This window comes from Rana temporaria, chromosome 8 (assembly GCF_905171775.1).
Source record: "Rana temporaria chromosome 8, aRanTem1.1, whole genome shotgun sequence".
In the NCBI taxonomy this organism is placed as follows: domain Eukaryota; kingdom Metazoa; phylum Chordata; class Amphibia; order Anura; family Ranidae; genus Rana; species Rana temporaria.
The window spans coordinates 32,264,611-32,289,499 of NC_053496.1; the positions used below are offsets into that span (position 1 = coordinate 32,264,611).

The 24,889-nt window shown below is 43.3% G+C and overlaps 1 protein-coding gene across 1 annotated transcript; it reads right to left on the reverse strand.

Moving 5' to 3' along the window:
• Positions 1-1,362: 1,362 nt before the first annotated feature.
• LOC120946804 (pancreatic lipase-related protein 2-like) lies at positions 1,363-24,889 on the reverse strand. Its single transcript, XM_040361512.1, has 12 exons — positions 24,842-24,889; positions 23,794-23,945; positions 21,891-22,016; positions 20,675-20,809; positions 20,052-20,160; positions 19,320-19,439; positions 18,845-18,964; positions 16,514-16,632; positions 12,173-12,299; positions 10,931-11,042; positions 6,612-6,767; positions 1,363-1,501 (listed from the first exon to the last, which is right to left on the reverse strand). The coding sequence occupies exons 1-12, from the start codon at positions 24,867-24,869 to the stop codon at positions 1,438-1,440; spliced, it is 1,368 nt and encodes a 455-aa protein (XP_040217446.1). The 5' UTR covers positions 24,870-24,889; the 3' UTR covers positions 1,363-1,437.

Here is a 24,889-nt window from a genome sequence, read left to right on the forward strand (position 1 = left end):
ATATATATATATATATATATATATATTAGTACAGACCAAAAGTTTGGACACACCTTCTCAATCAAAGAGTTTTCTTTATTTTCATGACTATGAAAATTTTAGATTCACACTGAAGGCATCAAAACTATGAATGAACACATGTGGAATTCTACAAAACAAAAAAGTGTGAAACAACTGAAAATATATTTCATATTCTAGGTTCTTCAAAGTAGCCACCTTTTGCTTTGATTACTGCTTTGCACACTCTTGGCATTCTCTTGATGAGCTTCAAGAGGTAGTCACCTGGCGCAGCACCCCATCACTCTCCTTCTTGGTCAAATAGCCCTTACACAGCCTGGAGGTGTGTTTGGGGTCATTGTCCTGTTGAAAAATAAATGATGGTCCAACTAAACGCAAACCGGATGGAATAGCATGCCGCTGCAAGATGCTGTGGTAGCCATGCTGGTTCAGTATGCCTTCAATTTTGAATAAATCCCCAACAGTGTCACCAGAAAAGCACCCCCACACCATCACACCTCCTCCTCCATGCTTCACGGTGGGAACCAGGCATGTAGAGTCCATCCGTTCACCTTTTCTGCGTCGCACAAAGACACGGGGGTTGGAACCAAAGATCTCAAGTTTGGACTCATCAGACCAAAGCACAGATTTCCACTGGTCTAATGTCCATCCCTTGTGTTCTTTAGCCCAAACAAGTCTCTTCTGCTTGTTGCCTTTCTTTAGCAGTGGTTTCCTAGCAGATATTCTACCATGAAGGCCTGATTCACACAGTCTCCTCTTATCAGTTCTAGAGATGTGTCTGCTGCAAAAGGTGGCTACTTTGAAGAACCTAGAATATGAAATATATTTTCAGTTGTTTCACACTTATTTGTTATGTATAATTCCACATGTGTTCATTCATAGTTTTGATGCCTTCAGTGTGAATCTACAATTTTCATAGTCATGAAAATAAAGAAAACTCTTTGATTGAGAAGGTGTGTCCAAACTTTTGGTCTGTACTGTATATAAAAATAGACCACAACGAGTTATTATCATGCAGTTTTAAACAGTAAACCAATTGCACCTTGTACACCTTGTAGCAAGTAATTATAGACTTGCATTAAAAACAGGAACAGCAAAGTAGAATCACCACACTACAAAAAATAGAATCACCACACTACAAAACAATACATGGGATTTGCTTTTGTTAAGAAGAAAAATGTCTGCCCCCGGTATTTGAAGTCATCCATCCCACATAAAGGACAGTCAAGTTTATAGCTTGGGGGGTTATAACCAACATTTGACCCATCTCCTGCAGCTGATCACTTGCTTTTCAAAATGCAGAAGATACACAAGGTAAAAAAAAACAAAAAAAACATTACCATATTTCTTGCATTAAATATTTATTGGGATAAATGGGTAGAAAAGCGCCATCTTGTGGTTGGGTGGAGATTTCAGTGGTTAGCACAGACTGAGAATCTGGGGGGTTCCTGGTGACACGGAGGCACTGCTACAGAAAACGTATCTGAACATAAAGAACATAAAAAACATCCCGTTATTGATCAGTTTGTTCTGTTTTGTAGTTTAAAAACGTTTGACTTATGCAAAAAAATCATAGGGGCATATTTATAAAGCAGTGAGTGTGACTTTCACCAAACATTCACTGGTTGTGAATTAGTCATTGTCATTTAAAACGTATGCCCCTGGAGGATGCAGTAGGGAAGAATATAATCGTTGTCTAAGTCACCGCTGGGTAGATTCAGCCTCTATTTGTGTCGAATAGCATTGTCACTGGGACAGAAAGTGATGGGAAATCCAACAATTCAGAGTCATCAGCAGAGCAAAAGGTGAAGGTAAGTCTTCCAATGGGGACACCTATTCTGATGACAGCTGTCTAAGGATAGCTTCACACTTGTGCGTCTATATATTCATGGGTGTTTTAATTTTTTTTTTATGTGTTTTGACACGTTTTCCATGCACACTTATTAACCTCCCTGGCAGTATGATTCTTTCAGATTTTAGGTGCTGAAAACGGTACCATTATTTTGCATGGAAATTAGGCGTTTTATATTGTAGGCCTGTAATTCTTAGAAATAACTCACTTAAATCTGTCCAAACAATGGTCAAGTAGACATCCCAGGTATAATACAATTTGAAACACAAAATCATATAATTATACAGAACGGCGTGCTGACGTCATCACTGTTTGCCCGCGACTATCCGGAAGGAACGAGCGGACTATTCAAGCCGGCCGGCTTTACATTTAAAACACACGCCTTTGTACTACTTTGGACATGTGAGTGCAATATTTTTTTGTTCTACCAATAAATCGTTTTGTTAGCAGTACTACTCTATGTTTGCCCTTCTTGTTCTTACTCCTGGGTTCAACGCATGAGTGCGTTTTGGCTAAGGACTATCCATCAATTCCATCTGGTGTGGAGGAACCTAGCTGAAGAACGGAGGTTATCTATCAGTACTACATGTGATTTATTATTTGGTGTTCGGTAAGCAGATTATTTACTTGAGGTGGAGGTTCTTCAATCAGCTATCTTACACTTGCTGTGAATTTTTTCCAACACAACTCGGGTGTTTACATGAAGATTACACGTTCAATAATTTTTAGCTGATTTCAGCTACAAGGACTATATATTTCAGTGCACTATTTTTTCTTTTGATATTTTTTGCACATTTAAGCACTTTGTGTATTGTGGTGTGTTTAATTTTACCTTATTATGTTGGTATTGAATCACTTATACACACCATACTAGCAGCGCAGCATTCATTCCCTTTTCATATAATTATAATATAATAAATAAATATGAATAATTATAACAAATAATAATATAATAATAATAAAAATTATTACTTTCAGGCCTAGTACACACGAGAGGATTTATCCGCGGATACGGTCCACCGGACCGTATCCGCGGATAAATCCTCTCGAGGATTTCCACGGATTTGGATCCGATGGAGTGTACTCACCATCGGATCGAAATCCGCGCCGAAATCCCCTCGCGATGACGTGTCGCGCCGTCGCCGCGATGATGACGCGGCGACGTGCGCGACGCTGTCATAAAAGGAATTCCACGCATGCGTTGAATCATTACGACGCATGCGGGGGATCCCTTCGGACGGATCGATCCGGTGAGTCTGTACAGACCACCGGATCGATCCGCGGGAGCCAATTCAAGCGGATAGATTTGTAGACATGTCTACACATTTTTATCTGCTGAAATTGGGAAATTTCCGCGGATAAATATCCGCAGGAATGTACACACCATAGAATCTATCCGCTGAAACAGATCCGCTGAGATTTTTCAGCGGATGGATTCTATCGTGTGTACGGGGCCTCAGAGTTTTGATGACGAATTTCCCCACAAAACGCTATAGCACAATTCTGCAAGTGATTATAATTTATTATCGCTGTTTTCTTTTATTATCGCTGTTTTCTAGCTGCTCTAAAACCATTTTTGACATAAAGGGACACTTTTGGTTGCTATGGACAATCTACAGTTTCCAGGCAGAAAAAACTGTTTTTATTATATAAAAGTACATGCAGGGCACTGGGCAGACCACTAGGGACAAGGGGGGGGGGGTGTATTTTTTACATACAGTACTGTAATCTATAAGATTACAGTATACTGTATGTAATGTGTTTATTTACTTTTTTGAATTTGGCGCCGTTTTTCGCCCCTGTACGTCGTAACGTCGCAGGGAACGGAGCTCGGCGAGGAGACACCGCTCAATCACACAGTGGGGAGGCATCGCAGGATTCAGGGACAAGGTAAGTAATTCCCTGCCTGTGGACACTGCGAGGCGATCCCGAGTCTGGCTCAGGGTTACCGCTTTTGGTTCTGAAATTCCACTCCGAGCCAGACTCGGGAATACCGCTCAGCAGGTTAAAGCCTATGCCATCTATATGTAGAGCGACAACTCTTTTTTTCAGATCCTCACAGAGTTCTTTGCCATGAGGTGCCATGTTGAACTTCCAGTGACCAGTATGAGAGACACCAAATTTAACACACCTGCTCCTTTTTCACACCTGAGACCTTGTAATACTAACAAGTCACATGACACTGGGGGGGGGGTGAATGGGTAATTGGGCCCAATTTGGACATTTTCACTTAGGGGTGTACTCACTTTTGTTGCCAGCGGTTTAGACAATAATGGCTGTGTGTTGAGTTATTTTGAGGGGACAGCAAATTTACACTGTTATACAAGCTGTACACTCACTACTTTACATTGTAGCAAAGTGTCATTTCTTCAGTGTTGTCACATGAAAAGATAGAATAATATATTTACAAAAATGTGAGGGGTGTACTAACTTTTGTGAGATAATGTATATGTAGCGCCTGTGTACTTTCAGTCCAGGTGCTATTTTAAATTTAGAGGGGGATGAGAGAGTTACTTGGCTCTCATCCGGTTAATTTGTGTAAATTGGGTCTTTGCTGGGCTGGGCTGCACTGTGGTTTCATTCTGTGTTCCAGAGATGCTTTTCCACCTCAGGGAGACAGATGGCGCCAAAGGGGTCCAGGCGGAGGTGCCTCTCTCCAGTAGCCAATCAGAGGGGTTTTTCCCTCGCGGGGCATGCTCGGGGAGGGTACTTTTGGAGCAGACTCCATGAGGCGGGGTTCTTTTTCCGGGTGCGGCACCCACCTTCAGGGTGTGCGCACATCACGGCCCCCGGCGATATGGCCTTCCAGGTCGGGGTGTGCGTGCAACGTGGTGTTCTTGGTTCTGGGACCATGCTGGCCCAGAGCGACTGAAGCTATGGCGGGGCCCCAGTGATCTACTGGGTCCCCCAAATTTCTGAGGAAGATCCCAAGCGAGTTGTGCTGTTCGGTGGGGAGTCAGTCTGAGGAGAGCCCGGAGGCAGGCAATCCAACAGGGCCTTGACAATCCACCGGGGATCAAGGTGACCGGACATCGAGAGTTTGTCTGTTGGCAACCTGTCAGTCGGTGACCATTTGAAAGCTACCTGAGGGAGATTCAGGCACTAAATCTACTAAGGAGGATTTACCTCACGATCTACATTTTGGAGAAGGGGCCTGTGGCAGAGGTCCCGTTCTGACCTTTATTTCTACTAAGTCTGTGGCAGAGACTTATTTTCTCCTCAAGTTCCGAGTGATACTCTGGCTGCCAGGTCGGTGTCAGAGGCCTGTCCAGATACACTATACCCACTCCGGCTGGAGTGGCGTCAAAGTAAAAGTGCCGCTAGAATCAGGACTGCTTCTGTATTGTTCAAGCCTGAATCTGCTACTCTTCTCCTTTTCACCCATCTTTTCCTATCTACCTCAAGTTTACGGTTTTGCTGTGTTGGGTGAAATAAAGCACAAGAAAAGACACCTGCTGCTTGGACATTCCGTTATTGCTCTCATCATCATCATACCCCTAGACGCTCAACAGAGGTAACACGCCATCCCTATTCTATCCAGTGGCTCCTGCGGGGGTGAGCGCTACATATATATAGTGATGATGTGTGAGTATACATTTTGTATCTTTATTATCATCGCCATTGTTGTTTTTTCATATTAGGTGTCATCACAGATACATAGAAAAGTGATGCCGGGGATTGTATCCAGCTCTCCATTTTCTTGTTCTTTATTGCCCTAAGCCCAAAACTGTAATGGATGGAATACCGTTAATGGATTTTTGTATGTTTTTTTATTTTAATAAATGCTTGTGCAGCAATCCTTTGAACTCCCTCTCTCTCTATATATATATATATTTATATCTACATATATATATATATATATATATATATATATATATATATATATATATATATATATATATATATATATATATATATATATATATATATATATATATATATATACAGGGCTTTTTTTCAGTGGGAACACGGGGGAACGCAGTTCCGGCACCTCCTGGACTGACTGTATGTAATGGCAAGGGGTGCTGGGGTGTGCTGCAGGGTATTGATGCTTACTGCTGGGGAATTTATTCTAAATGGAGGGGGATCTATTTTTTCAGGGGGGTCTATTGTTGCTGAGGAGGTCTATTGTTGCTGGTGGGGGACATATTGTTGCTGGGGGGGGTCAGTTTTTGCTGTAAGAGATCTACTGTTGGAGGAGAGGTCTATTGTTGATCGCCGCCAGAGAGTCTATTAATGCTGGCTGTGCGGAGAGCTGTTGATGCTGCCGGGAGTCGATTATTGCTGGGGGGGGGGGGGGGGTTTGTTGTCGCTGGTCCACTGTTGTTAGAGGGATCTATTGTTGCTGGCTGCAGGGGATCTATTTTACTGATTTTCTTAATATCATTACCAAATTCTATACAAATTTCTTAGCACCACAAAATGATGCTTGGTTCTGTATTGTCTAAAAGGGGTGGTACTGGGAGGTGGGTATAGGATGAAACCAATGGACGGTGCTCGGAGGTGGGTAGGGGCAAGGAAGAGGGGTGACTCAGAAAGGGGGAGTTCCTGCACCTATTGTCTGAGAAAAAAAGCCCTGTATATATATTTTTTTTTTTCAGCCAAAAGACCAAAATTGAACTTGAGCTCAAAGAGAATAAAGCCCCTGGCTGTCTCTGACCTTCTGGTAAAACAGCATTTGATTTATGAATGAATAGTTTGTGGACATTTTTTATAAGTGACTCCAAGAGGAAATACTCACGTGGCTCCATCCTTCCCAGACTGCACCGTCACAGAGGAGGCACCTAGACGCACAAGCTTGGAACCATTCCACACAAATGTCACCTTACTTATTTGTCCAACATTAATCTCAGCATCAATAAACGCTGTGTATGATGTGCCCGTTGTAATCAATCCCCTGTAGAATACAAAACCAGTGCAGTTTGCATAAATGTATGCATTTTTTTCTAACAAGTACAAAGACACAGATAGAAGCAATGACCCTTCCAGACAATTGCACATACATCATGTAAATCCTAACAAGGAACTTATTTCTCCCTTTTGATTGGTTAAATGAGTGAAACTGTTTCATTATATCTGTTCAATAAGTGCATAACAAACCTGTTGATCCTGCCAGAAAAGTTGTTAGCTGATAACTTCCTGCGCTCTCTGATTGTGCTGGCTACGACCAGTTATGTTGTTTTAAGCTATCTTTCAGGACTACAGTACACCCATATTTCTATCCTAGGGTGACAATACTGCATCAGAATATAGTATGGTGATGAGTGTTGTCACCATTGGACAGAAAGTGTGTTACTGGCAGAGGGCCATATTCTGAGTAAGGATACGATGGAGTATCTCAAGATACTCCATCGTATCTCTCTTTTTTGGCCCGTGTATCTATGCGACTGATTCTTAGAATCATTTTCGCATAGATACACTTAAGATCCGCCATCTGTAAGTCACTTACACTGTCGGATCTTAAATGTAATTACGCCGCCCGCCGCTAGATGGCATTTGAAGTGAAGGTCTCATTTGTTTATGCAAATGAGCCTGCTACGCCGATTCCCGAACGATTTTGCGTCGCGTACCCGTCGCGAATGTCGTTTGCGTAAGCGGAAACTTACTCCTGCTATATGAGGAGTACGTTTCTGCATGTCCCACGTAGGCCATGTTACGGATAGCGTCGGGTCCGCGTCGTGTTTTTCTGTCGGCTACGTCGTTTCCCTAAGTCGTTCTTGAATACGACTTTACGTCAATGACGCACACGTCAGCGTCATTGACGTTTTCCGCCGAGAACTGGAGCATGCGCACTGGGCTTTTTTAAGCCCGGCGCATGCGCAGTTACTTAGAATCGGGGGCGCGCTTAATTTGAATAGAAGCCGCCCCCTTGGAGATACGCGTGGCTACGCCGGGCCATTTACACTCCGCCGCCCCAAACTACGGAGCAAGTGTTTGGGGAATACAGCACTTGCTCCTGTAGTTTGGGGCGGCGGACTGTAAATGCCTTACGCGCCGCCCGCGGACATTTAGAGAGAATATGGGCCAGAATCACCAGGTGAACAATATAAATAAAAAAAAAAAACTGAAAAATAAAACAAATGCAGCCACCACATCTAAGGACTGGATGCATTTTAGATACACTTTAATTGCTGCAAAAAAATTGCTACTAACTATTACAGCAGGAGCACCGCCCCCTCTCATGCACCTGTCAATCAACAATAGGTAGATTCATGCATTCAGGGCCGTCTTTAAGGCAGGGCAAAAGGGACAGCTGCCCTGGGCCCTGTCATTGTTGTGGGGCCCAAAGCAGCTGCCTCATACTTCCCAACTATTCCATCTTAAATTCCCTTGTCCCTTGAAGTTTTAGTCCTGTGCGGTGTCCTGATATCCCAGTGTGAAGTGCTGCTACTAATGCTGCCCAGCTCTGCCCTATTGATGTGTACCGGTGACTCGCATGCAGACCCTGGGGTAGATTCAGATATATTTGCGGATCTTTAGATCCGCGTAATCTATCTTATTTACGATCCGCCGGCGCAATTTTGAGAGGCTAGTGCAGTATTCAGAAAGCACTTACCTCGAAACTTGCGCCGGCGGATCGTAAATCCCCCAGCGGCTAGGGGGAGTGTAGTATTTAAATCAGGCGCGTCTCCGCGCCGATTTAAATGCGCATGCGCCGTCCTCAAATTTTCCCGGCGTGCATTGCTCCCAATGACGTCGCTAGGACGTCAGTGGTTTCGGCGTGAGCGTAACTTGCGTCTGGCCGTATTCTGAATCGACTTACGCAAACAACGTAAAAATTCAAAACTTGGCGCGGGAACAACGGCCATACTTAACATAGGATACACCTCACATAGCAGGGGTAAGTATACGCCGGAAAAAGCCGAACGCAAGCGACGTAAAAAAAAAGCGACGGGCGGGCGTTCGTTTCTGAATCGGCGTAAATGCTCATTAGCATATTCGACGCGTAAAAGACACGGAAGCGCCACCTAGCGGCCGGCCTGGAATTGCAGCCTAAGATCCGACGGTGTAAGTCACTTACACCTGTCGGATCTTCGGCATATCTATGCGTAACTGATTCTATGAATCAACGACCGGCCGGCCTTAGAGATACGACGGCGTATCTCCTTTTTGAATCTGTGTTTACATGTAAATAACTGTCATTCAAATGGAAATAACGAGAACATTCATATGTAAATAGCTGAGGCCGGCGGCATTCATATGTAAATAAAGGTGGCATTTATATGTATATCATGCCCCTCTGCAGTAAAGAGATGATGTGCTGTAATCTCTAGCAACCAATCAGTGAGCAGTATTACTGTACAGTAATCTCTCGCAACCAATCAACAAGAAGAAATCATGTGCTGTAACCTCTAGCAACCAGTCAGTAAGTGGTAATGATATGCTGTAACCTCTGGCAACCGATAGCAATCACTGCCTGATCTGATACAGTAAACTGATTTTAAGTCTAACTGATATTTATTGTATGTCTCAGAGGAGGTGGAGAGAACTGATTTTTTTTTGCCCAGGGTCCAATCAACATTAAAGTTGGCCCGGCATGCATTGCATGAATTTATCTATTGTCGCCGCTGCCGCCCCCTATTCAGGAGTCCGGCTCCTTGTTGGGCGCCGGGCATCTGAATTACAGTGGTGGGGGTGTATTTGGAAGTGCCTGATTAGAGCCATAAGCTCTAATAGGTTTCCAAATTGTAAAACAGTGGGCGCAATGCTGTGTGTTCGCTGTTTACACAGTGCTGTGTTAGGGAGTCGAATAAATCGCTTCCCTAACACTGACCCGCCTCTCAGCCAATCAGGTGCACCGGGTCTGGTTACCTGTCACCTGATTGGCTGAAGCAACAGGCGCTGTGATTGGACGCCTATCAGGCATCCAATCATAGCAGAAGAGGACGGGAGAAGACATCGAGGACTCAGAGGGAGCGTGGAGCAATGCGCTGACCCGAGACAGGTAAGTGACGGGTGGGGGGGGGGGGAAACTGGTGGCAATTGATGGGGCAAACTGGCGGCAATTGATGGGGCAAACTGGTGGCAATTGATGGTTACAGTAGCTGCGTTTTATGGCACAGTGGCTGCGTTTGATGGGCACAGTGGCTGCGTTTAATGGGCACAGTGGCTGCGCTTAATGGGCACAGTGGCTGCGCTTAATGGGCACAGTGGCTGCGCTTAATGGGCACAGTGGCTGCGTTTAATGGGCATGATGGCACAGTGGCTGCTTTGATGGGCACAGTGGCTGCTTTAATGGGCACAGTGGCTGCTTTGATGGGCACAGTGGCTGCATTGATGGACACAGTGGCTGCGCTTAATGGGCACAGTGGCTGCGCCTAATGGGCACAGTGGCTGCGTTTGATGGGCACAGTGGCTGCGTTTAATGGGCATGATGGCACCGTTGCTGCTTTGATGGGCACAGTGGCTGCTTTAATGGGCACAGTGGCTGCTTTGATGGGCACAGTGGCTGCATTGATGGACACAGTGGCGGCAATTGATGGGGAAAACTGGTGGCAATTGATGGTTACAGTAGCTGCATTTGATGAAACAGTGGCTGCGTTTGATGGGCACAGTGGCTGCGCTTAATGGGCACAGTGGCTGCATTTAATTGGCACAGTGGCTGCGTTTGATGGGCACAGTGGCTGTGTTTGATGGGCACAGTGGCTGCGTTTGATGGGCACAGTGGCTGCGTTTAATGGGCATGATAGCACAGTGGCTGCTTTGACGGGCACAGTGGCTGCATTGATGGGCACAGTGGTTGCTTTGATGGGCACAGTGGCTGCGTTTGATGGGCACAGTGGCTGTGTTTGATGGGCACAGTGGCTGCGTTTGATGGGCACAGTGGCTGCATTGATGGGCACAGTGGTTGCTTTGATGGGCACAGTGGCTGCGTTTGATGGGCACAGTGGCTGTGTTTGATGGGCACAGTGGCTGCGTTTGATGGGCACAGTAGCTGCGTTTGATGGGCAAAGTGGCTGCAATTGATGTTTTTTTTTTTTTTCAGTTTGTTTGCGCCCACCCAAAAAATTTGAGCACCAGCCACCACTGGCTTCTAATAAATACAAACATCTTACACACCTGTATAATGTGTAATCTTTAGTCTTTCCATTAGCTCCTTCTAAGGACAAGAAAAAGGATCCAAAAACAACCAGACTGCCAAAAGTGTAAACAGTGATTCGGTATCTCCAGCCTGGAGGATAGAAGATGACATTTCCAATTAAAAAAAAAAATTTGTTCATAAAATCAGTCATTTTTTAATGTGATTTTATTTAAAAAAATTACCTTTCCATTTCAATCTACAATGTGCTACAAGGTCCTGAAATTGTCTTCTGCTTTCTTACAACCCAATGTACAATAAAAATAAAAATAAATAAAGCTGTTCCACCTTTGCCCTAAGTTCATTGGCCCAGATTCTCGTACATGGGCGTAAAACTCCACGGGCGTAACGTATCTCATTTACGTTACGCCGCCGCAAGTTTTACAGGCAAGTGCTTTATTCACAAAGAACTTGCCTGTAAAGTTGCGACGGCGTAGCGTAAATCACCCGGCGCAAGCCCGCTTATTTTAAATTAGCCTGGTAGGGGGCGTGGAGCATTTAAATTAAACGCGTTCCCGCCCCGGACGTACTGCGCATGCGCCGTCCGAAAAATATCCCAGGGTGCATTGCTCCAAATGACGTCGCAAGGACGTCATTGGTTTCGACGTGAACGTAAATGGCGTCCAGCCCCATTCACGGACGACTTACGCAAACAACGTAAATTTTAAAATTTTGATGCGGGAACAACGGCCATACTTAACATTGGTTGCCCCTCATATAGCAGGGGCAACTTTACGACGCGCAAAACTTACGGAAACGTTGTAACATCACTGCGTCGACCGCGCGTACGTTCGGGAATTCGCGTATCTAGCTAATTTGCATACTCGACGGGGAGAACGACGGAGGCGACACCTAGCGGCGAAAAAAAATATGCATTTAAGATCCGACAGCGTAAGAGCCTTACGCCTGTCGGATCTAATGGATATCTATGCGTAACTGATTCTAAGAATCAGTCGCATAGATAAGACGGCCCAGATTAGGACTTACGACGGCGTACATGGCGTTGCGCCGTCGTAAGCCCTTTGAGAATCTGGGCCTTTGTTTCCTCTCCTGATTTATAGAGAACTTAAAATTAATCCCACACCATGCTGCCAAAATCCAATGTTTATCTTTATTATTAGATCTCCACATCATTTGAGTTACATTTTGATTTCTACAATGAGTGGATTGAGTAGTGATTGTAACGGTAAAGGGCTGGTGAAGAAAGTAATCCTGAAACTTACGGGGAAAGTCTTTAAGATCTCCGGTGTTTAAATAAAATGTCTGAGGGACTGATGTGATTCCAGAATACTTGACTGCATAATGCCCCATCATTGGGCAACCCTTGCTGGGACATGGGAAGCCGGCACCCTGCGGGGAGAGACAAGAGACTGACATGAGACAAAATCAGAGGCTGGTGGAGACAAAAACAACGAAGACAAGCTTTTTTCAAATTTATTTATAAAAAAATGTTTATGGCAGTGCTCATCTATGACTTTCTTACCTTGCTACACTTTCTAATTAGAATACTAATTAGTGCCTCTGTATGCTTGTGGGTAGCCTGTATAAGCTGAGAAAAGGTGGACATCGATGGAACAAAATCCCTGATTAACCAGACGAATTTCGATCCTTGAGTGGCCACTGCAGTTAAACCAAATTCGATCTAAAGCCCTGTCGGATATAAATTGTTCAATCAGCAGCTGCAGCTAATGACTGCACCACCGATCTGTTAGGTAGATTCAGGTACGGCCGCGCAATGTTAAGACGGCGTAGCCTAGCGTGTTTACACTACGGCACCTTAAGTAAGAGAGGCAAGTACATGATTCTCAAAGCACTTACCTCCTTACTTAGGGCGGCGTAGTGTAATCGCAGCGGGCGTAAGGGCGCCTAATTCAAATTGGTTGGAGGGGGGCGTGTAGTATGGTAATGAGGCTTGACCTCACGTTTTTTAAAATTTTTTGCTACTGCGCATGCGCCGGGCGCCTACATTTCCCAGTGCGCATTGCGGCTAAGTACGCCGTACGGGCCTATTGATTTCGACGTGGACGTAAACGACGTAACTCCCGATTCGCGGACGACTTACGCAAACGACGTAAAAAATTTGAACCTCGCGGCGGGAACGGCGGCCATACTTTAACATTGTTATTCCACCTCATAGGTGGAATAACTTTAGGCCGCCTAAGGCCTTACGGAAACAATGTAATTCGACTGCTGCGGCCGAGCGTACGTTCGTGAATTGGCGTACAAGCTCATTTACATAATCTATGCCGTCCAAAACATTGCAATCTAAGATATGACGGCGCAATCCGTCGTATCTTAGATATGTTTAAGCGTATCTCTGTTTGAGCATACGCTTAAACATACGGCGGCATAGATTCTGAGTTAGGCCGGCTTATCTACTGATAAGCCGGCCTAACTCTACCTGAATCTACCTAAAGTATGTGTATTCTGACAGTGGGGAGTCTCCCCCAGAATACAATAGCGCATTGGGGAGTATTCCCTTATCCATCTCAAATGTGTGGATTGGGAAGGTCGTTCAGTTTATTTAACTTAGCCCACTGGCTGAACGAAAAAACTGAACCATGTATGGCCAGCTTAAGGAAGATTGGCCTTTCTCAGCTAGGAAAAACAACAAGTTCCTCCTCCTCTGAGTCATTTATTAGTGTTTGTTATCTGATGATCTCCCCTATTATAATGTGCCCTACTCTTTCCTTTTCTTTACGTCTATGGGACAGACTAAGTAAACCACATAAATTAATTTCCTGACGCATTCATGGCAGCACACACTGGGTTGTGACTCCGCCCCCACAACCTGACAGGATTGGTTAGCTATAAATTTGAAGGGGAGACGCCCCGCACCATTCTCTTTTTTTATCCTCACCTGACAGATTGGACGGATGCAGATGCCTCTTACCGCAATCGCCCCAGCAGGTTCAAGCCTCTCCTGTTTGGAAGTCCCTCCTGTACAGTCTCTAAAGGAGCTTCTATGGAGGGAACCTCGTTCTGGTGGTCTCAGGGGTAGGTACATGGTATTTCTGGCATATCTGAGTAAGCTTTAAAGAAGCTTCAATTTTTGCAGTGGCCCCATTTTATTCTTTCACTTCACTTGCCAAACAATGCACTGTGTATTTAATTGACTTTATGGTACCTCTACCGCAGACAATCACCATCATCTCACCATCATCGGAGCTACCATACCCGTCCCGCAGCAAACGCTTGCTGGGTATGCGAGGCTCCAGCTTTGCCAGGAAAATTGGCGCGCCATTCTTGCTTCAACGAAGCAACCAAGGAAAAGGAGCTAGCCGCCAGAGTAGCGACAGAATGGCTGGCCTAGCTGGTGAAATTGAATTTGTGGCTAAAAGGGACAGAACTGATCTACTAAAGCATAAGGTTGAGGATTCCACATTCCAATCAAAGGGTTATTGTGGCTTTTTTTTTTTTTTTTTTTTTTACAATTTAAGGGTATTAAAAAGATCATACTGTAAATTGACATTTACCCATTCTGAAAAAGATGTCTTGGACAATGTCTAATCAGTGATATACAATAAAGCATCCTCTCCATGAAATTTATTAGCTCCTAATGTAATTCAAGGGTTCCCAAGTTACGTAAAATATGCTCACTGAACAGGAACCATAGGACTAATTAAACCATATTTGCTTTACAAAGTCTTGGGATTGATTTCAATATTTCTCAACATACTACATGTGTATCATCTGCGTGTCTGTGTGGGGCAGACCATGTGGGCCCTAGAGGTTTGCATTGGGGAACAAATTAATAATATAAAAAAAAGTCTTAAAACACATATTTCTTTCTTTTATTTCTAAAGTGCATTACATGGACGACACATGTTTAAAATGTATAGGGATAGATAGAATGGGAGCCAGCAGGTGTGGCTGGAACCATAACCAGAATGGTCTCTACACTAGGAACAAGGTGGATTTATCAGCTGGGCTCCTTGATTCCAGATGGATTAAATATCGATGTGAACGTTATAGTGGTTGTAAAGGCAGAAGGTTTTTTATCTTAATGCATTCTTTGCATTAAGATAAAAAACCTTCTGTGTGTAGCAGCCCCCCAGCTCCCCTAATACTTACCTGAGCCACATCTCTATCCAGCAATGTGCATGAGTGCCTCGGCCATCCCAGACTCTCCCTCCTGATTGGCATCACTGGCTCCTGCTGCTGTCAATCAAAGTAAGTTAGTCAATAAGGAGAGAGAGGGGGTGGGGCCAAATCATGGCTCCTTGTCTGAATGGACACAGGGGGCTGTGGCTTGGCTCGGGTGTCCCATAGCAAGCTGTTTGCTGTGGGAGCACTCAACAGGATGGAGGGGCCAGGAGCACCAAAAAGGACCAGAGAAATAGATCTGGGCTGCTCTGTGCAAAACCACTTCACACAGCAGGTAAGTAAAACATGTTTGTTATTTTTAAGGAAAACAATTAGATGTTAGTATCACTTTAACTGCTTTGTTGGCAGTAATGAACGAGGCTGCTATATTAATATCTATATGTTTGTTCAATGATGAGGTTTTTTTGTAGGAGATCTTAGTTCAATTTTAAATTTGTGTTTTTTTATAACTGATATGTTGTGGTGATTCTGCTTCTAGAAGTCATTTAAAAATGGGAGATTCGTAAGACAGTAGCCTTTAATTGTCTTGAATAGAAAGCCTCATGTTTTGCAATGAGTGTGATAAATGTAAATGAATAAGACTCTAAATTACTTGGAATAATGTTACATTACCAGCAATGGATAATAACCTATTGGTTAAAATGCATTGGGTGGAGCCAGATACTTTGACGACATGCTATGCATGCTGGTATATTACTATTAAGAAAGGTCATGCTTCTAAATTTGAAAAGTTTGTTTTTCTCCATAACACATACAATTTCTGGGGCCCCTCATCATGTGTTGGTGAACAACCTAGGTGACACATACACACCGTCCACAACCCTGTGCCAGCCAGTGCCTCACAATAGATCTAAATAAAATACTGTAGATTCCCAATTACCTGAACCTAACTTCCACACTTTGCTCCGACCTTAGCTTTGAAACTAACTCTTATGCCACGTGCAAACAACGTTTTTCAGCATGTCCAAAAACAAAGTTTTTCCAACTTCATCATTAAAAACGATGTTGCCCACACACCATTGTTTTTGAAAAACGCGGTGACGTACAACACATACGACGGCACTCTGAAGGGGAAGTTCTATTCGCCTTTGGGCTGCTTTTAGCTGATTCCTTGTTAGTAAAAGACGATTTGTGCTTTTTTGTCTGTTACAGCGTGATGAATGTGCTTACTCCATTATGAATGGTAGTTTTACCTGAACGTCTCATAACTCGCTTCTGGGCATGCGCGGGTTTAAAACGTCGTTTTGGCCCACACACGATCATTTTTTACAACCCGAAAAATGACATTTTAAAAAAACGACATTAAAAAATGCAGCATGTTCAAATTTTTTTTCCATGCCGAAAAACAACCGTGTGTACGCGGCATTAATCTCACAATAACTGCACCCTAATGCCAATTCTATCATCATCATCATCATAACAAAGCAAACAGTTCCTCCTCAGTGTTAGGGACTTACCTGCTGGAAGGCATTGTAGGAGGCTGCGAGGTATCCGAGGAATCCATCAGGAGTGAGAATAGTGTGTGTGTAATATTCATGGCTACGTATGTGATTGCAGGCCACCAGTTTACTTGTTACTGAGGATAAACAATAACACAGAATCATGTAATACTATATTATTTGTGCCTATAACACCTCCAAAGAAGTTCTCTATATAACTAACTAGTATAATATTATCCAATAATATCTTGCCAGCAAAAGGGTCCCTAGTAAAGGAAAAATAAATCACTGACCATCGCTTCCTAGGACCAGCCAGGCTCCAAATTCCCTAGAGAGACATATTCTTTCGAGTTTTGGCCAGCAAGGGATCAACACATAAAAACGAAGTAGCCTCTTTGCCCCCTCTAATGATCCTGTTTGTGAGTTGCTGCTAGTGAAAGGATCACTAATGGGATATCGGCCTAAGAGTGTGATGCAACAAAAGTAATGATCCTGCTATGCTGTTGCTAACACTGGGACCAGGCATTCCCATTCTATGTTGTATGATGTATGGTCAACTTGTAACGTAACTTAAAGCACTCCTACTCCCTGGCAATGTACATCAATCAAATAGTGCTGAGTGGGTTAACTTTGGAATCAAGGCATAACAATAGTCATCAGTGATGTTCAGAGGAAGTATTTAGGGAGAGCTGTATACTGTACATAACTGATGTGCTGTGCATGTATATGGAAGGAACACTATATGTGTGGCTGCTGTAGTGTGTGGGGACTGTATACACCATAAGGCCAAACGTCTGTGAACACCTGACCATCCTACGGTCATTAATATGGATTTGCCCCCCTTTGTGGCTATAACAGCCACCAATCTTCTGGGAAAACGTTCCACAAGATTTTGCAGTGTGGCTGGGGGAATTTGATCGAATTTGTGAGGTCAGATACTGATGCTGAATAAATAGACCTGGCTCACATTCAACATTCCAATTCATTCCAAAAGTGTTCAGTAGGGTTGAGGTCAGGGTTCTGTGCAGGTCAGGAGCTTAGTTTGTAAACAGGGCACAGTCATGCTGGAAAAAAAATCAGCTTCCAACCTTACCACAGATTCAATTGTCTAAAATGTCTTTGTATGCTGTAGTATTAACGATTCCCTTCACTGAACATACCTGAACTTAAAGCGGAGGTTCGCCGGTAAAATGCTGTTTTTACCATTAGATGTATGCTCATTTAGTCTAGGGGAATCGGCTAGTTGTTTTAAAATCCGAGCATTACTTACCGTTGTAGAGGGCGATCTTCTCCGCCACTTCCGGGTATGGGCTGCGGGACTGGGCGTTCCTTCTTGATTGACAGTCTTCCGACAGGCTTCTGAAAGGCTTCCGATGGTCGCATCCATCGCGTCACGATTTTCCGAAGGTAGCCGAACGTCGGTGTGCAGGCGCAGTATAGAGCCCCACCGACGTTCGGCTTCTTTCGGCTACTCGTGACGCGATGGATGCGACTGTCGGAAGCCTGTCGGAAGACTGTCAATCAAGAAGGAACGCCCACTCCCGAAGACCCATACCCGGAAGTGGCGGAGAAGATCGCCCTCTACAACGGTAAGTAATGCTCGGATTTTAAAACAACTAGCCGATTCCCCTAGACTAAATGAGCATACATCTAAGGGTAAAAGAGAAAAAAAAACATCATTGGGTGAACTCCCGCTTTAAAGTGACACCAAACTCTGGTTTAAAAAATAATTATATTCAAGTATGTATTACGTATGTAACACCTTAAATTGCTCCTCCTCCAAACTTCCGAAAACATTTTTTTGCCTCTGTGACTTCCTGTTAGAGGGTGGCTACATTCATTCTCCGTGGTCCCACTGTTTGTAGGAACGTAGCCATCCTTTTTGGCTTGTTTCTGAGATGGACTACAGACCATGTGATGTGTAGCGTGCATAGAACAGTCTATAAGACCTAACTAACATGCACTGCTCGTTCCAAACAGAAGTGAAAGGAGAAAAGGAGACGCTCATAAAGGAAGTTACAAGAAGGCAGAAAAAAATAGTAAGAAATAATTTTGTGAAAAATAGATCACAGGGCCATCAGTAGTGGATGTGTATAGATTGTTTTTGGAGAATAAGGATAGTGTTGCTTTGATCACTTGGGGGGTGGGGCGGTCCACAAAATGTTGGTCATATAGTATATCTGGCTTCTGTGTTGAGGGGAGGAGCAGTGTAGATTGAAACTAAATATATCGGATCAGTGGTGCATTATTGTGTCTTCTAAATTTTAGAGCTGACCTGTGTACTATATACAGTATATGATGTATGTACTACTACATTACCTAACCTAGAAATGTAATACAAATAATTACCATCCAAAATGTCATCAATGTTTGGGCTTACAAAGATTTTAGATTTTTGACATCCCGACATTTGTTTTCCTCCATTCGGGAAGAAGTTCAGGTGGCCAACATTTTGGCTTATTCCATATCCTCCCAAACCTGAAAAAAAATCATATTAGGATCGTATTTTTGATTGACCAATCATTTTTATTATTACCCTCAGCTATTTACAGTTTAGAGGCTATTCATTGGCTAGCTGTATGGTAGAAGCTGGTTGCCAAAGTAGCTAATTTTGGGGGGGCATAAAAGCTCTCAATGACAAGGCAGAAGACTTCATGACCTCCTTGTATGTTCTTGGGTTGTGTATATAAACCAAATCACTTGGAAGATCCCAGAGAAACACAGGTAGGACATACAAACTCAATGCAAACAGATGCAAACGCTTTTTTAGCTGATGAGTAAGGCTGTGCATTATGTTGGCTCTGTAAAAATGAGAAATAATCACCAAGATTCAACAGCAATAGACTTGAATCAGTATGAATGACGTCAACGAACAGAGCATCTGATGGGTCTAGTCTGACCTCGATTGGAGTGTCTTGGAAGTATGGCTGAGCGGGGTCCAGTCCTGTAGAAGAAATCAATATAGATCATATTTAAGGAAGTCCACTCTACACAAAATGTTTCTTGAGTTTATAACAGTAGAGGTACCTGGCAAATATATAGTAGTTCTGACTTTAATGAGAAAGGCAAGTTGCGATATATATTCTAATATACAGTATTTATCTATGCATTTTCTAGTATACTGTGCATCCTCACCATTTGTGAACCATGGTAGACCCAGGTGAAGGTGATTTAACATAGAAAAATTTCCTTTTTTGATTTATTCACACTAAATGTGCTACAGAGCAGTTTACAGTAATGCACTATATTGCGGTGCACTGATGTTTATTGGTAATGGTACCCCAACGTACATATACAGTATGACTGCTGCAGGGCACCACAATGCACAGTGTTGTGTAGCGCAACCTTTTGAAAAATAGAGAAGAACCTATTTTTTGTGCATTGAGGTATTTTCATAGCCATTTAAAATGAATAGGTTGCCCAACGCAACGTGAATCATCACACGTGTCATGGAATAGATAGGCTTGTATAGGATTTTTTGTTTTTTTTAGGAAATTAGATAACTAGATACGGTAACTGCAATTGACCACTCAACAGTTGTTGTTATTAGTCTCACCAGTTATTCTACCAATCCCGGGGAGCCTCTTCCCAGCTTCTCCCGCGGTGTGTGCCCCCAGACTGTGTCCAATAAGGTGAACATTGGATGGCAAATAGTTAAAAATGTCCTTGAAAAGGAAAAACAATACTTAGATATAAGAGTCTATACAAAAACAGAAGCCTAATCAAAAATAATTAAGAAATGTCCACGCAAAATGTATGCATTGTATGTTCTTATTGCTTATTTCATGGGTCTCCAAACGTTTCAAAGGTCCAGTTTATTGTCCTTTAGACTTTAGGAGGACCGGATTGTGGCCAGTGGGGGCAGAAAATGTCCCAGGCCCAGCATCAGTGAGAATAAATATGGCCTCAGGGTTGGTGATCAGTGGGAGGAAAAGTAGTGCCCCTATTAGTAGGAGGAATAGTATCCCATTATTGGTATCAGTGGAAGAAATAGTGCCTCCTTGTTGGTGTCAGTAGCAGGAATAGCACCACAAGGGCTAGATAACGGCTAGCAAAGGGCCACATCTGACCCTTGGGCCACAGTTTAGAGACCCCTGGCTTATATGATACTGTTTTAATTGTCCTTTGGAACAATGAGAACAGAAAAGATTCATGATTATGATTCATGAAGTCTTCTACCTTTAGAGTTTTAACGAAATAGGCCACTTCAGCCCCCACGACACGGATATTATTTGAGGCCTGCGTGTAGAGGGCCACAGAGCCGCCCTGCCAATCCACGCAGATACAGTTCACATCCTCCACTTGCAGCATGGCCTGGAATCAAAAAGGTTATGGATTAAAATTCAGAGAACCTGAGATACCTTAGTGGATTTGTTATATATACTGTTAATTTCTTCTGCTCGTCCTGAGGAAGCCCAACAGTGAAACGCAAAGACGATGCACAGAGGATATTATCTATATCATATATACCATATGGTTTTCTTTTATTGATTTGTTATATTTTTTGTAATAAATTAATATTTTTTGATATTCCTGTCTTGCCTCTAAAGTCCGACCATCAATTACCGCTTTTTGAGTAACTGTTCCCTTTTGTCTGCTATGATCTTCGGCTCCATCAGGTGGCCAATATGCAGTATTTTCCTAAAATTTCCTAAAAAAGTATTATGGGCCCTGGATGTTATTTTTACATCTATTTTGTTTTCGTTATTGTCCTAAAAAGTGTTTGGCCCAGGAGACATGTATCAATGCAATTTCAATTTCGGGTGTAGTGATTTCAATAATGCTTAAAGTGAAACAATAGAACAATAAAAAAAACAATGAAACAATAAAAGTGAAATATTCCTTTAAATTTCGTACCTGGGGGGGGGAAACGATTTTTTTATTTTTATGAATGACTGTTCTCTGTATTGCCGGGAGCCGACAATTCATTATAGCCGCGAGTGATTTTAAATGACTTTTTTTCCTTCAGAAATTACACTTTGTGCAGGGACAGTTCTAAGCACGGGAAACAAGCGCTACTTCACAGGCATACTATACACCCCCCTAGGTACGAAATTTAAAGGAATATTTTACTTTTATTGTTTCACTTTAAGCATTATTAAAATCACTGCCCCCGAAAACACTTTTGTTTTTAAAACTTTTTTTTGCATTGATACATGTCCCATGGGGCTGGACCCAGGTCCCCAAACACTTTTTAGGATAATAACTTGCATATTAGCCTTTAAAATTAGCACTTTCGATTTCTCCCATAGACTTTTTTTCAAATTTGCCACGAACACCCCAAATTGTTCGCTGTTCGGCAAACAGGCAACTTAAAGCTCATCCATATTATTGAGATAAAACTGCATTGTCTTCTATTCCTCACATCTAAATTGTATCTCTTTCAGGAGGATACCTTGCACATGTCAGACAGCCATTCAGCCTCGCCGCTGTCAGTAAATCCATGAATGATAAATCGCGTTTCTTTAGTCTTCCGGAAAAAGGATGTTTTGATGGTTTCAGGTTTAACAGCGCTGATCTCCTGAGCAGAAAAATTGGAATGACAATGAACACAATTTATTTTCTGACTCCTCAACTTGATTTGGTATGTCAGTGGAAATGTATAGAGGCCTTATACAATATTAAGAACTAAAAATATGGTTTCCGAAATATTTTATTTTGTTGCTAGGTATATATGAAATATGCAACTACAAATTATTTGTATTTTAAAGGTTTCTATTTAAAGCGGGGGTTCACCCTTAGAGGGCACTTTTCCCCTTAGATTCCTGCTCGTTATTACTAGGGGAATCGGCTATTTATTTTAAAATATGTGCAGTACTTACCCGTTTACGAGACGCATCCTCTCCGTCGCTTCCGGGTATGGGCTTCGGGAATGGGCGTTCCTTCTTGATTGACAGGTTTCCGAGAGGCTTCCGACGGTCGCATCCATCGCGTCACGATTTTCCGAAAGAAGCCGAACGTCGGTGCGCAGGCGCAGTATAGAGCCGCACCGACGTTCGGCTTCTTTCGGCTACGAGTGACGCGATGGATGCGACCGTCGGAAGCCTCTCGGAAGAATGTCAATCAAGAAGGAACGCCCGCTCCCGAAGACCCATACCCGGAAGCGACGGAAGAAGATGCAGCTCGAAAACGGGTAAGTACTGCTCATATTTTAATATAAATAGCCGATTCCCCTAGACCGAACGAGCAGGAAGCTAAGGGGAGATTTTTTTTTTTTTTTTAAATGGGTGAACTCCCGCTTTAAAGCCATGAGAGGGAGCTGTGGGTTCCTTTGTTACATTTACCAGGATATTCTTAACTGCTTTAGAGAGCTCAGTAGGTGAAGATCAGATTACAGACTAAGCTAAATTATTCAGTGACTCCCCTTCTCTCTCTCTTCTACAGATCTGCTCTCTATTAGGTAGATTCAGGTAGAAAGGAATAAACTTACGGCGGCGTAGCTTAGCGTGTTTAGGCTACGCCGCCGTAAGTTAGCTAGGCAAGTACATGATTCACAATGTACTTGCCTGCTAAGTTACGGCGGCGTAGCCTAAAGCGGGCGGGCGTAAGGGCGCCGAATTCAAATGTGTGTAAGGGGGGGGCATGTTTTATGCTAATAAGGCTTGACCTTACGTTTTTCACGTTTTTTCTTACTGCGCATGCGCCGGGCGCCTACATTTCCCAGTGTGAATTGCGGCTAAGTACGCCGCACGGGCCTATTGATTTCGACGTGGACATAAACGACGTAAATCGCTATTCACGGACGACTTATGCAAACGGCGTAAAAATTTTGAATCTCGAAGCGGGAACGGCGGCCATACTTTAACATTGCTATTCCATCTAATAGATGGAATAACTTTAGGCCTGAAAATGGCTTACGGAAACGGCGTAAATGTACTGCGGCGGCCGGGCGTACGTTCGTGAATCGGCGTATCTACTCATTTACATATTCTACGCCGACCGCAATGGAAGCGCCACCTAGCGGCCATCCGAAATATTGCAATCTAAGATAGGACAGCGCAAGTATCAGAATACCAATCCTTGGGTTAGAAATAGGGAAATGGACAATATTGGAGCAGTTGGATGGTCAACAATCACCTGAAGACCTCCCAGCCTCCAGGGTTGCAGCAGAGGGTCAGCAACTTTTAGAAATCAAGTGAACTCAGTCCCCTCTGACAACCTAAAGAGTGCAGCTCACACAAATTAAATAAAGCCAAGTAAGGGAGAATATAAACTTTTATAAGGTCACATAGAGAGAGATAACCTACATCGAAGGTGTGAGAAGTCAGACAGGTAATTTATACTTATAGGGCACTAACCTGGTAGGTTCTGAGGTTGTCTCTGGTGTAGAGCAGGAATCGAGCATTAATCGTCTCTGGAGACCAGGGTAAGCGGGGGATGGGTCTCTGCAGAGTCCAAGCAAAGGGTGTATCATTCGAGAAGCAGCCGAGACGATTATAGCACACCTCCTCTAAAAGGAATATGAAACATACATGTCTTGTACTGTAAAGTCTGTATAAACATTTACACCATATAACACAACAAACTCATATGAGATGTATTATTTATTATATGCTTGTAACGAGACCCTGGCTCGCTCGCTTCTGCTCTCCCGACACTCCTCTGCTACTAGTGAGTCAGCTTGCAGATTGCAACGTCTGATGGTTCGGTCATCCAAGGCTCCGGGATCCGAACTACAGCTATGTGCCGTTCGGGATCCATTAGAACAAACACCAGGCAGGCTATATGTAAGTTCAAACAGGAAGACCTTTATTGGAAGCACACAACACACTTTTAAACAGAATTTGGAACATCTCGCCCCCAACAATCGCTTTCCTATTGGTCAATTGTAAAGTACATGGAGTTCTCCTTCTGGTCCTCTTAGGCATGCAAATGAGGACTTGAACATGAGTCAGCAGGGATTGGTCCGATAGCTTGAATGGAGGGACTGTTATGTGTATTGAGACAGAAGCCCCAGGGGGCAATCAATGTACACAATAGCCAGACACAGCACAATGGAGCCGTCTGGCCTTAAGACAGAGCAGAAGACCCCCCACTGTGTAACAGCTTTCAGAGAGATACCCTTCAGCATTCCAAGGTCCATGACAATGCTGATCAGGTTTTAAAAGATTTAGTCATTCACAGAACACCATGGAACACCCAGAGAGAGAAACACTTCATATGATGTTTAAATTAAATTGAGAAAATTAGCCATGCATGTTTGTTTTTTCAGATGCTAGGAAGGCATTGTCACAATGGACATGGACAGGAACTGAATGTACATATTTTATGTCGCTCCAGGCAGTACAGATAACAAAATCTACATGTATGTATTATACTAGATATGTATGAGAACAAACAACTCACTCAGTGATACAGACGCCACGATGGACATCACCAGCAAAATCTGGCTCA